Source organism: Lolium rigidum, chromosome 3 (assembly GCF_022539505.1).
Source record: "Lolium rigidum isolate FL_2022 chromosome 3, APGP_CSIRO_Lrig_0.1, whole genome shotgun sequence".
Taxonomy (NCBI): domain Eukaryota; kingdom Viridiplantae; phylum Streptophyta; class Magnoliopsida; order Poales; family Poaceae; genus Lolium; species Lolium rigidum.
In genome coordinates this window covers 366759709-366771975 of record NC_061510.1, presented here as the reverse complement: position 1 = coordinate 366771975, position 12267 = coordinate 366759709, and the positions used below count along the sequence as shown (strand labels likewise).

Genomic DNA, 12267 nt, shown 5'->3' with positions numbered 1-12267 from the left:
ACGGTGAAGCCCTTTGGGGGCTTTGGGCGAGAAACTGCACCTGGGAGGCGAATATAGTCCTCAGATGCGGAGATGAATCCGAGGGTTCGCAGTTTGTTGATGTCGCGGTTGGAAATGGCGGAGGCACTCCAATCACGGCTAACTTTGGCCACCTCCGAGGCACTAGCACCCTTCTTTTTACCCATGGCGCTTGAAGCTTCTGAGGGAAGGATGCGGGAAGAAGGAGAGGATGCGCGAAGAAGATGAGCAGTAGGAGGTGTAAAAAAGTAAAAATGAGGAAGTCCTCTATTTATACCATAAGGATTAACATGAGATCGTGGCCATAACTCCGTGGGCGTCGTGGGAGGTGGAGCAAATCCAGCTGTACACGTGGCGCTAAAAAACAGGATGGAACTGGCGGCCCATTATTCCCACGTCGCGCGAAAATCGAGGAAACGCCTCGGTCACTGCGCGTGCACTGGTCAAAACCTAAAAGCGCACTGCGCGAGAACTAGGGTGGGCCCGGGGGGTCAAGTCTTGTCAATCAGGTCACAACAGCGGCGTGTCATCAGTGACGTCATGGGCACTGTTGATTACATACGAAGAGATAAGAAAGTATCGGGTGATCAACTTGAGCCTACGCACGGATTGCGAGCATCCGCACCTAGGCTCGAGGGCTACTCCCATCGGGAGCGCTGACGCGCACCCGATAGAATAAAGATTTGAAGGAAAAAAACGTGACTCGAGTCTGCACCCGGACGAAAAGCGCCCGTACTCAGACTCGGGGGCTACTCCCATCGGGAGCGCTGAACGCGCACCCGATAAAATTTTTTTCGCACTCCAGGATCATGCCCGGGGACTTGATTCTGTGTAGGGTAATGTTGTTTTGCCATCGGCAGTTAACCAACAAAAGTTGGGCACGTTATTCGTTATCCCTTGCATAAAGAAAATGTATCGGATGGTCTACGAAGACTTGCAGAAAAACGCTTCGGCAGAAGAAGATGCTCGAGTGGTACAACTTGAGTCTACGCACGGATTGCAAGCATCCGTACCTAGACTCGGGGGCTACTCCCATCGGGAGCGCTGACGCGCACCCGATAGAAGATAGAAGAAAGGCAAGGATGATCGAGGAGAAGAACTTCAGAAGAAGACATGCTTTAGTCTCTACCCGAACTACGTTCGGCTAGACACTCGGGGGCTACTGACGTGGGCATTACCCTTTGGGTAACCAATGTTGCTCTACCCTACACGGCCCAACTAGAGGCCCATGAAGGTACCCGATGGCAAGATGGGCTACTAGGGCGGTGCGGCGGAAGATTACTTGGAGTACAAGACATGAAAGAAGCCGGACAAGGAAAGATTGGAGATAGATCTACTGTAAACCTACTCGTACTCGAATAGACCTCTCGGGACCTGGCCACCTATATAAAGGCCAGGAGAGGGGCTATCGAGACACACAATCAATCTTAGCAATCTTAGCCAACAGAAGCCTAGAACTAGGTTACCCTAGCAATTAGCTATCTCTACGAGATCTCAGCCGAACTATTCGGCACCCCATTGTAACCTGTTTTCATCATAATCAAGAACAGACAGGCAGGACGTAAGGGTTTTACCTCATCGAGGGCCCCGAACCTGGGTAAATCGCTCTTCCTGCTTGTCTGTGAACCGATGTCTCGTGTCAGCTTGCAGGATTCCATCAACCCTAAGCCCCTATCGAGGGCATTGCCGAGGAGCACCCTCGATAGCCTCCAATAAATTGCCACAAAGACCTTGCCCTTGAAGAATCTCCACAACTTAATTGGAGTCCCCAAGAACACAACAAAGACCACAAAGACCACTAAGCCGTCTAGGGTCCAAAGACCCAAGAGGAACAAGCTCCGGGAACAAGCTCCCCAAGTGAATATTTCACGAACTTTCACCTCCACGTATCACCGCGGAGAAGTCAAATCGATGCACCAAATGCAATGACAAGAACACCACAAAGATGATCAAGTACTTCTCTCTCAAATTCCAACAAAGCTACAAAAGTTATTGGGGGAATAAGAGAGGAAGAACAAATAAGAGGAGAAACATCAAATTTCTCCAAGATCTAGATCTAGTGGATTCCCCTCACAAAGAGAGGGATTTGATTGGTGAAGATGTAGATCTAGAGCTCCTCTATCTTTCTCTCAAATAGATGCAAGATTCATGGGAGAGAGAGAGAGAGATAGCAAGCTCAAAGAAGATCAACAATGGGGGTTAAAACGAGCTCTAACCGTTGGGGAACTTTGGGGAAGAAGAGACCCTTAAATAGGGGCAGAGAAATCTGCCCGTTGGGGCCAAAATCATGACAGGCCGGCAGTGCCGGGGTGCTCCCGGCGGCAGTTCCGGCCCCCTGTTTTTACCCAAACATCCGATACGAAAACCTTAAGAACTTTGGCATCCGGACTCCGATTTCGATGATCTTGGACTCGTTGAAATCACAACAACGAGCTCTACAAAAATATGCATAGAAACATCATAGTTCAACAAGGTATGATAGAAACAAATGAATAAAGGTTTTACCTATCTATAAAAGACAAACCGGTAAAACCTCCAATATGGAAAATGCAACAACTTGAGTTAGGAAACTCGGATTTAGGTGAAACCAATTTTTTTGTAAATATGATGACAAGAGCTGCCCCAAAAAGAGAGAAAAACTTAAGAACAAGTGGGGTAGATTTTTCTATGCATTTTAGAGTGAAACCTCTCAATACGAGAAACCGAGAAAAACTCCAATATCGAAAACGCAACAAGTGATTCATGCGGAATCCGTTTCTGATGAACTAGAGATTGCTATGGAAATAACCACAAGTTCTAAATCACCACATGGATAAGATCCAAATAACAACCAAGAAAGATGATGCAAGGATGCAAAGGTTTGAGCTCTCTCCGAACGATACGATCGAGTTACTCACTCGAGAGCCCTCTTGATAGCACGACAACTAAACTATAAACCGGTCTCCAACTACACCATAAGACCAGTAAGAAAGAAACCCTATCAAGAGCAAATATTAACCTTGTGCGTTCCACTTGAGCTCGATGATGATGGTCTTGACCGCAACAAGATGGAACGCATTTCTTGATTGTGCTTGCTTGACGAAGTCTTCTGGATTGCTCCCCCATAATCCACCATGGGAGAGCTTCTTCTTCGGCGCATCTTCATATATCCATGATCACCATATGGATGGAAAGCTTCAAGCATATGATCTCTTCGAGTTGTCTCATCTTGAACTCGCACTTCATTTCTTCATTCTTCATTATGTTGATGTCTTGAAGTTAACTTTGAGGGCCCACTTCATCTTCAAGACATACTTGACACTTGGTATTCTTTATCAATTTCTTCTTATTGCAACCTTGAAGCCAACATATGGTTCAAGCATTGCCTATGGACAATTCCTACAAATATAATTCAATGCAAACATTAGTCCATAGGGATTGTCATTAATTACCAAAACCACACATGGGGGCTCCATGCACTTTCAGGCCCTAACAATTCTTTAGATGTTATGATGAACCGATTGTAATATGGCCACATATTGGTGATAGATTGATCTTTTATGATCTTGAGAATTGTACAATTAATCACGATTGTGCATAGAACTTGGTCAGAAAGGATCAGTCATGCCACTAGGTGATTAATTAATATGAGGCTTCATGTATGTTACAATTGGTTTGTGCAGTGTATGATGCCGATGATTACAATGTTGACGATATGATTTGTATCTACCATGTGTTCTGCTCCAAAACAATGCTTCTACATTATACTTGGTAGATACAGATTCATATTGCTGACTATATGGGTCACATAATGTATTTTTGTTCATTCATTAGGTTCTATGATGAGCTAATGGCTATAATCTGGCCACATATTGTTGCATTGCCTCACAATTATTTTTTAGATGTTGCTCATGGAGAGAGGTTCCTAGTGAAGACGGCTCCATCAAGAGACCAAGAGGACAACCATCCACGGTTAGCCACTTCCATGAGGATGTGTGACCAACACACTTTTGCAAGGTTTTGATGGCTTCTAGGATCGGGGTGCTCCCTCTCCCAGATGGCTTCATGCCTTACCTGGGCCCGGTGCGAGGGAAGATGATAGTGAAGACCTCCATAGAGTACCAGTAAGACATGAACATCAAGGAGGTCAGTGGAGCTACATGGTCAGATTTTCCCATTCCCCACAAACCGAAGATTGCCTACTTGCTCTTCTTGAAGAAGCTTAGTGCAAAAGAGTACAATGTGGTCGTCTTCGACTACTCATGCTGCGAGGTTGTTGGCAGGTGCCCTCAACTCTCTAAGTGCATGAAGAGGCTTGATGAGGATGAGTAGTGATCAACGTAATCATTGATGATCAAGTTGTCCTGCCTTAGCCGTATGAACATGCTTAAGTACTCTCCGTACCATCGTTACTATCTAGTAGTGCTAAGATGACTTGTTAGTATGTCATGTTTTTGATAACAGACGCTTTATTACTCAAAAGTTTTAAGCATTACACCCAGCCTCTGCATAACTAAGATGCACACAGCCGTTCGAGTATCCAGAAGAACCAAAAATACAAACGTGTTAAAAAGATCCAACTATATTAAACTTGCTAGTATGTCATGGTAATTTGCTGATCTTATTGTTCTTGATGTTCTTCGTGTTTTTGTTGTTCTTGCTATTGCTATCGTAACCTTAGCACTTATGAGAAGTGTTTACCATAGCGGCTCAATGCTACAACACCAAACACATAACAAAGTGACTATCATTGAGCTAAGCATGTTTACGCAGCCGACCAAACAACCGCACCCACCCACTATCTCTCCCGGGCCTTCAAAAATTCTACCCGCGGAAACAAACAAAGTCCACAATGTGGCTTCTAGGCCGTTTCATGCACCCTAGAATCCCTAAATAGGCCCGGGCAACCAATCACGTCCAGAGTATGCCCAAACATGCTTGCACTTACTAAGTTGTTGTTTGTTGATTAGTGACCCGCCTCGGACGCCATGGGCGGCGCAGCGGGCTAGTGCGGTCGGCGGCGCGGGGGCGGCGCAGGCCCTGCGACGCACGGCGGAGATCCGGGGAGGGGTTGCGGCGCGGCACCTGGGCGGAGGCCGGTGCAGCGGAGGGGCGGAGGCCGGCGAGGCCTGCAGTAGAGGCTGCCGGCGGTGCAGAGGAGAGGCGCCATCGGGAGGCTCTGGAGTGGAGGGGCGGAGGCCGGCGAGGCCTGCAGCAGAGGCTAGCGGCGGTGCGGAGAAGAGGCGCCGTCGGGAGGCTCTGGAGCGGTGGAGAGGCGCCGTCGGGAGGCGCTGGGCGCGGCCGGTGCGGGAGGTGGTGGCGCGGAGATGCTCGGCCGAGGAGAGCCTCGGTGAGCAGAGGTCCGCCGCCTCGAGTCCGGCGTGGTCGGCGTCGCCCGGCGGCGGAGAGCGGAGGCTGGAGTGCGGGCCCGATCTGGGCTTCCTGGGCCCGATCTGGGCCTGCTGGGCCGGGGCGAGCTGGACGTGGGTTGAGGCTGCGGTGCCTGGCCGGGCTGGAGGGGAAGATGGAGGTTGACCGGATCTTCGGCTTTGCGGGGTGTGTCGGTGTGGTTTGCAGTTTTTTGCAGCTTCATCGTTGAGGCGCTGCGGCGGCAGCGGTGAGAGGCTCAAGGGTGCTCTGCCCATGCTCTAGGTTTTCGGAGATGTTCGATGACTCGGACGAAAGTCTTGCCCGGCTTGGGTCGGGCCGGTGGCGACGGCGCCCGTGGGCGTCGTTCCCCTCCTTGGAGGCGTCGCCGTGGTGTGTCGGCATCTCCCCACCCTTTTGAAGTTTGGGTGTCTTCGGGCGAAAGCCTCGATCCGGTGCGGATCGGCTCGATGGCGGCGTCGTTGACTTCGTAACTCTGTTGAGAGCTTTGGGCGAGAAGACACGATGCAGAGGTCCCTTGCGGCTTCAATCCGGTGGCGCAGCGGTCCGCGACAGTTCTCCAGGGCGCTATGCACGCCATTGCCGGCATGTTCTTGGGGACAGCTTCTTGGGTCCGACCAAGTCCCGCCATTGATCTCCTTCGGATGGTGCGTTGATAAGGAAGGCGTTTTCGGAGTTGTTCATCTTCGGAGGTCCCTGGCGTCGGTCGAGACGCGGCTTGGTTTCTTTGCTTAGGACAGGTGTTTTGAGTTGCGGTTGTTTGGTCTGTAGCCGGTGTTGTGTGGGGTTACGCTCGTTGCTTGTAGCGAGTGGTGTCGTTCTTGTACTCAAACCTCTGCCTTCTATAAAGATATGGTACGCCTTTGGCGTACTCTCGAAAAAAAAAGATTATTGACCCGCCTCTGTTGCAAGCGATGGATGTTTTGACATCACTTGTGCATTATCAACAGCTGAAGACATGTGCTGGGATTTTAAAGTTAGGCATTCACCTCTCTTTCGACCCGTAAGAACCTCTGTTGGACAAGGCGACGCTTAGGCACCGCTTAAGCACGCTTTGACACTAGGCGATGTACAAACGCCTCGCCTAGGGCATAAGCGGAAGTCTAGGCAGTGTAACCAAGAAATTGTCTTCCACAATAAGACATCATGCAATACTTCACGATTGAGTTAGATGAGCATTATTTTTAAGGTAGTTATTAGTAATTTGCACATTTACATGATCTAAATTAATGTTTATTCACATATAATAACCCATATATACACTTGGTATAAACTATGCCCGCCTAGGCTGCGCCTAGGCCGCTTAAGCATCGCCTAGGGCACGAGGCGAATGACAATCGCTCGTTTAAGCCTAGCGCTTTTTCCAACCCTACATTATGTACGATTAGATCTGAAGACCTGATTTTTGTGTGTGGCGTACAGTTTGTGCACACGGGCACAAGCACAGCTGTGTCGACGACAGAGAAAAAGAGCATATGTGTTGCTGAAAATCTGTGGCTCCGATTGGTAGACTGGAACACGTGTGGAGGGGCGCACCGCGCACGGAGCACACCGGCCTCAAGGAGATCCTTCTCCGGGGCGCACGGTTCCCATTTCTGTGATTCCGTCCGCATAGTCCAAATCGACGTCGGAGCGCCGGCGCAGGTGATTCCTTCTCGCTTTCGTCGTCTTCCGGCACACTGGCGACAGCGCAGTCGCGCAATTAAAACCAGTGCATTGAGGATTTCCGTTACAGCTTAGCTGGACCGCCGCCCTGTGATCTGTGGGCAGTGGCAGCGGACCACGGCGACCGGCGGTGGCCAGCTCGCCGTACGTTAAGCAGTCGACTGGGCCGACCACACCTGAGGCCAAGACGAGAGAGAGAGTAGCGAACAGGAACAATACACACGTACGTATCACGGGGAGGTCGACTCGAGAGAGAGAGACGTGAGGAGGTGAGGTCGGCACAGCCGCGAGCCGGTGGTGTGGTGGTGGTCGACTTTCCTCTCATCGTCTCGTTTTACCTTTTCCATCTCTCTGCTCTCAGTTCCGAGTTCTCTCCCGCCCGCCCGCCCTCGCCCTCGCGCTCGCCCGGGGAGCGGCAGAGAAATGCGACCGCGATGCTCCCCTCCTGCTCCCTCCCTGCCCTAACCCTAGCCCTAGCCAACCCGCCACCCGCTCCCCGGCTTCGCCGCGTCTTCGCCGCGCCGCCCGCCGCGGTCTACAAGCCCCCGCCCCCGCGGCAGCCCTCCCGCCGCCGCGTCGTCGCCGCCTACAAGCCCCCGCCGCGGCAGCCCTACCGCCGCCGCCCCGCCCCCGCCCCGCGCCCGTCCAATGTTCCCCCGCCCGGCCCCGGGGGACATGAGGCGGACGAGGAGGAGCTGGAGGCGGCGATCTTCGACTTCATGCGCAGCTCCAGCAAGCCCGGCGCCTTCCCCACCCGCGCCGAGCTCCTCGCCGCGGGCCGCGCCGACCTCGCCGCCGCCGTCCAGTCCTGCGGCGGCTGGCTCTCCCTCGGCTGGTCCGCTGGCGACGCGCGGCCGGCGGCGGCGGCCTCGTCGCCCGGACTCGGCGTGCACCCCGACTACCCGCCCCTAGCGCCAGACGCCGAGGCCGTGGCCGCCGCCGCGGCGGCTCCTGGGAGGTTGGTAATTCAGTTGCCCTGCTGTTGAACCGTTCATCAGCTCATCTGTTTATTGCTGCCCCTTATCCATGTAAACTCTTGTGCTGAACTCCGCATGTTTCAGGGACGAGGAAGCATCGCCCTCTGGGACACCACTAGAGACGGAGGAGACGCCGTGAGTGCCCACTAAGCCTCGTTTGATTTATTTGCTATCTTCAACTATATGCTGGTTCCTTGTTGATTTTGCCTTTTTTGCTCCGTTATTGTTTGCAGGGAGGCTGGGTCTGGGGCAGGCCTGGAGGGGATGCTCACCAGGCTGCAGAGGGACAGGGAGCGTGCACGCCCGCTGCCGCGACAGAGCAAAAACAAAGCGGGAGGGCGAGGTGTAAATGGCGGTATGTGTGGTTTCAGTTGTCTGCACATTTCTCACGAATCTACAACAAACTATGGCATTATATTGTTTCTGCCTTTTCTTTTGTTTGTCATAGTAGTAGTAATTTGTTCTGTTTGGTAGCTTTGTTATGGGTCCGCCCATCATCTGCTCTCTTCGTCCATGCCATACATAATACATGGAGGATAATTATTTTTCCTCATCTAAGTTCTTTATAACATTATTATAACCTAATTCAAGAGGCAATACCCCCTAGTAGATACATATAGTTGATTGAATCCAGTAGACCTATGATTGGCAAAAACATCTTCTAATTAGTGGCTCCTTTAAGAAAGAATGCATGTTTTTCTCAGTGCTCTGTTAGTATCAACAGCTAAAGGCCCACGCATTGTAGACTTTTGAGACTTCTAGACTAAAATTTAAAGACTTCCACCTTTTACAATGTCATTCAAAAATAGCGTTGGTTTGTTATTGTTAGACAACCCGTGGAATAATCATGTCCGTGAAAGTTCATTTTGGATGTGCCATATACTTTGCTTTCTAGCTCTTAGATTCTTCGTTTTATATATAACTGTATACTCGTGTGTTGCATATATGCAGCTTTAATAAACCATAATGGAGCTCCTAGTCACATTATGACTGGTGGCATGCCTCCAAGGATACCTGAGAACGGAAATATACATAGCTCTCATTCTCAAAAGGGATTACTAGACGACAAGAAATCAGGGAGTTCTGCTAATAATGCATGGCGAAGATGGTCACTTGACAAGAGTGGGTTTAGTGATTTTCAAGGTTATATGATCAACTTAATTTTCTCTTATTGTGCACCATATATGTTATACTAGATGATCGTAGTATAATTACTTGCTGACATTTGTAATACAATTGCAGCTGCTGAGATCCATCCTTCTGAGGGCAGAAGTTTACCGAAACGTGCTGACCTCGACACTGCATTGGTAAAAGATGATGTTCCTGGACCATCTAATGGTGTGGCTACAAGTGATTTTCCTAGTGACCATGTAGGGTCTGAAAGAGATGAGATACATGCCCGTCTTCAGAATTTGGAAGTGGATCTTACTGATGCTCTTAAGACACTAAGATCAAGATTCGACAGTGTTTTGACAGACATGGTGTGTATATATCTCTTCATATCATCTTCTTTTACTTGTGTATCTTTTGTTGTGAATTCTCCACTTGTTCTGCAATTGTAAACTCTGTACTTTGTAGTGGACATGGTTTTACTGTTCCAAACAAAACACACAAGTGGATAAGATTTTGCTTGCTCTATACACCTAAATGTCTGCCTGCATTCTACCTTCTCCCATCACAAAAAATGTGCCATCACGAGAAGAATGCAGTCAAATACTTTAAACTTTGAATGAGAGTATGTTTTGAGTTCATTTGCCAACACAACCTGTAGATTTTGTAGTAATAGATTTAGCATTTCCAGTTATCCCTTACCTTTTCATGTAATGTTGTAATTTTGCTACAATGATTTGGTTTACACATTATTACATGTTCTGAGGTTAACAGAATCATCTTACTGTTGGTAATTAGCAATTTGGCATAGTAAGGATTCAGCCTGAATCAAGGGATATCTTTGTTCTGTCGTACGAAGTAAGTGATAATTGGGCCCAGCAGACCTTGCTATGAATTTGAATGATATTTGGTGATCTTGATGTATCTCACATTGAGCTTTCTAGAGGCATTATACTTCTTCTAAGAATCCAACTTTGTTATTTCATTTTCCAGTCAAATGGTGATGGAACAAATGTGCTGAATGGGCTTTCTGATGATTGGGAATTTGAAGAGACAAAGGTAATGCATGCCCAGGAAGAACTACGGTCAATCCGTGCCAAAATAGCAGTACTAGAAGGCAAGATGGCACTTGAAATAATGTATGCCCATCTCATGATTGAATATTGATCTACGCTTTGCATCTCATATCATTCTCTTTTATTAATTATAATCTCATGATATCAGTGAAAGGAACAAAATAATTGAAGAGAAGCAAATGAGGCTTGATGAAGTTGAGAAGGCTTTGAGTGAGCTCCGCACAGTTTGTATTGTGTGGCCCAATCCTGCTTCAGAAGTTCTATTGACCGGTTCTTTTGATGGGTGGACAAGTCAAGTTAGTACCTGTTTTGAGTCTCTTTTATCATTGTTAAATATATTCGAATTTTACGAAGTAACTGAAAAGTAGGTGTCCGTTAAAGGTTTCACTGTAGGCCACTTTTTGTTACTTGTCCAGTGAATTCCATCGAATTTCGCTTTGAGTTGATAATTAATAAGCAGTGAAAGCTGACTATATTGCTTCACTTCTAGATTTGCAAATGCAAGTTACTGCCAACACCTTATCATTTGCTATTAATTTGTTTCTGATACGGTTGCAAAACAAGCATCAGATAAGGTTAGATGTAGTAAATGTTTTTTTTTACATGGAAACCCATACCTTAAAGAACTTGCCAAGGTTGGTGCATTTCACACACAAGTAACTTATGAACTAGCGACATGGTAGACGAGCTTATATTAAGTGGAAAACTGAAGCAGTAGCGATGTTACATGAGCTTCAGTAGGTAAAGCCTAGTAACAAGTATTTATCTGTATTTAGTGCATTTTGCCGAGATTTTGTCAGTTGCGGGAGGATAATGGTCACATGATTGACATGCCCAAAATGATGTTCTTCCATTCAAGCACATATAGGAGGATTACTAGATGTCGAGGGCTAAACTGTAGCTGAGTTTTTGTTTGCTACTTGATATTTGCATTTCCTGGAAGTATGTAAAAAAAGCAATCAGTAGAATAATCTTAATAAATATGACGTTTAGCTTTGGAGTAGGAAATATGAATTTGTATGCCATTTGACCTCTCTTTACACCCCTTTAATATAACTTTCAAAATACTGAATATCCAATATTTTAAAGTACATCTGTGAGATATTGTTTTATTTGCGCTGTGTAGTAAAGCTAGTCTCCTTGTCAGTACCTATAGTTATGTGCTTTGCATTCTTAATTAAGGAGACCATGTTTAGACTGGAAACTGGGAATATAACTGCCATCTTGTCCCTGATGATAATCTAACAGTGAACTGCTTCCTTGCTGCAGAGAAGAATGGAAAGATCAGAGAGAGGCATTTTTTCCTTAAACCTGAGGTTGTATCCTGGTAGATATGAGGTAATGGTGCGATATTATGCTTCCATCATCACTAATTTTACATCATCTAATAGTATACGTTTGTGGTTCAGATTAAATTTATTGTTGATGGTGTGTGGAAGAATGACCCGCTGCGCCCTACTCTGAACAACCATGGGCATGAAAACAACCTTCTGATGGTCACTTGACTTGAAGATGCATCCTTGTAGCGATTTTGTAGTTTATAGATTGTTGTCAACATGATTGGTGCCAACTGATTAGATCGCTTCCTCCTTGTGTAGCTAATCAGCTTTGCCGTCCTGTTGTTTCTTATTAATTTTTAGAGAGAGAGCAATGTAGGGTCAGGGTGCTATCTTCACCCCGTTGAGATGGGAGAAGAATATAGCTGTGTATTCTTTTTTTTAACCCTCTTTTCTCCCTGGAGAAGCATACCGGTGCACTGGATGCCCCTGTGGTGGTGATGGTGGGTAGTCCACATTCATTGTGTGTATCAATGTACATATGTTGTGATAAAGTTGTCCTGGTTAGTTTGTCAAGCTGGTGTGAGTATGCATGTAGTTTCTGATTAGATTATATGCTGGGAATTTTCTTGACCAAACAGAGGCTGACATTGTTGTCAGTCAATTGCTTTGCTTTGGTACAACACCATGGAATTTGCCCATTCTTGGCATTACTGGCTAGTGCAATAGGTTAGCTGCTGACCGAATGTCGACCAGTCATGATATCCGAGCTGAGCT

The 12267-nt window shown here is 47.5% G+C and overlaps 1 protein-coding gene across 1 annotated transcript; it reads left to right on the top strand.

Annotated features, from left to right (window-relative positions):
• Positions 1-7450: 7450 nt before the first annotated feature.
• Positions 7451-12066, top strand: LOC124704240 (protein FLOURY ENDOSPERM 6, chloroplastic-like). The gene is made up of 9 exons (XM_047236486.1): positions 7451-8008; positions 8112-8162; positions 8261-8382; positions 8979-9170; positions 9270-9508; positions 10131-10276; positions 10362-10509; positions 11483-11551; positions 11623-12066. Exons 1-9 carry the CDS (start codon positions 7485-7487, stop codon positions 11716-11718), a joined length of 1587 nt encoding a protein of 528 aa, XP_047092442.1. The 5' UTR covers positions 7451-7484; the 3' UTR covers positions 11719-12066.
• The last annotated feature ends 201 nt before the right edge of the window (positions 12067-12267 follow it).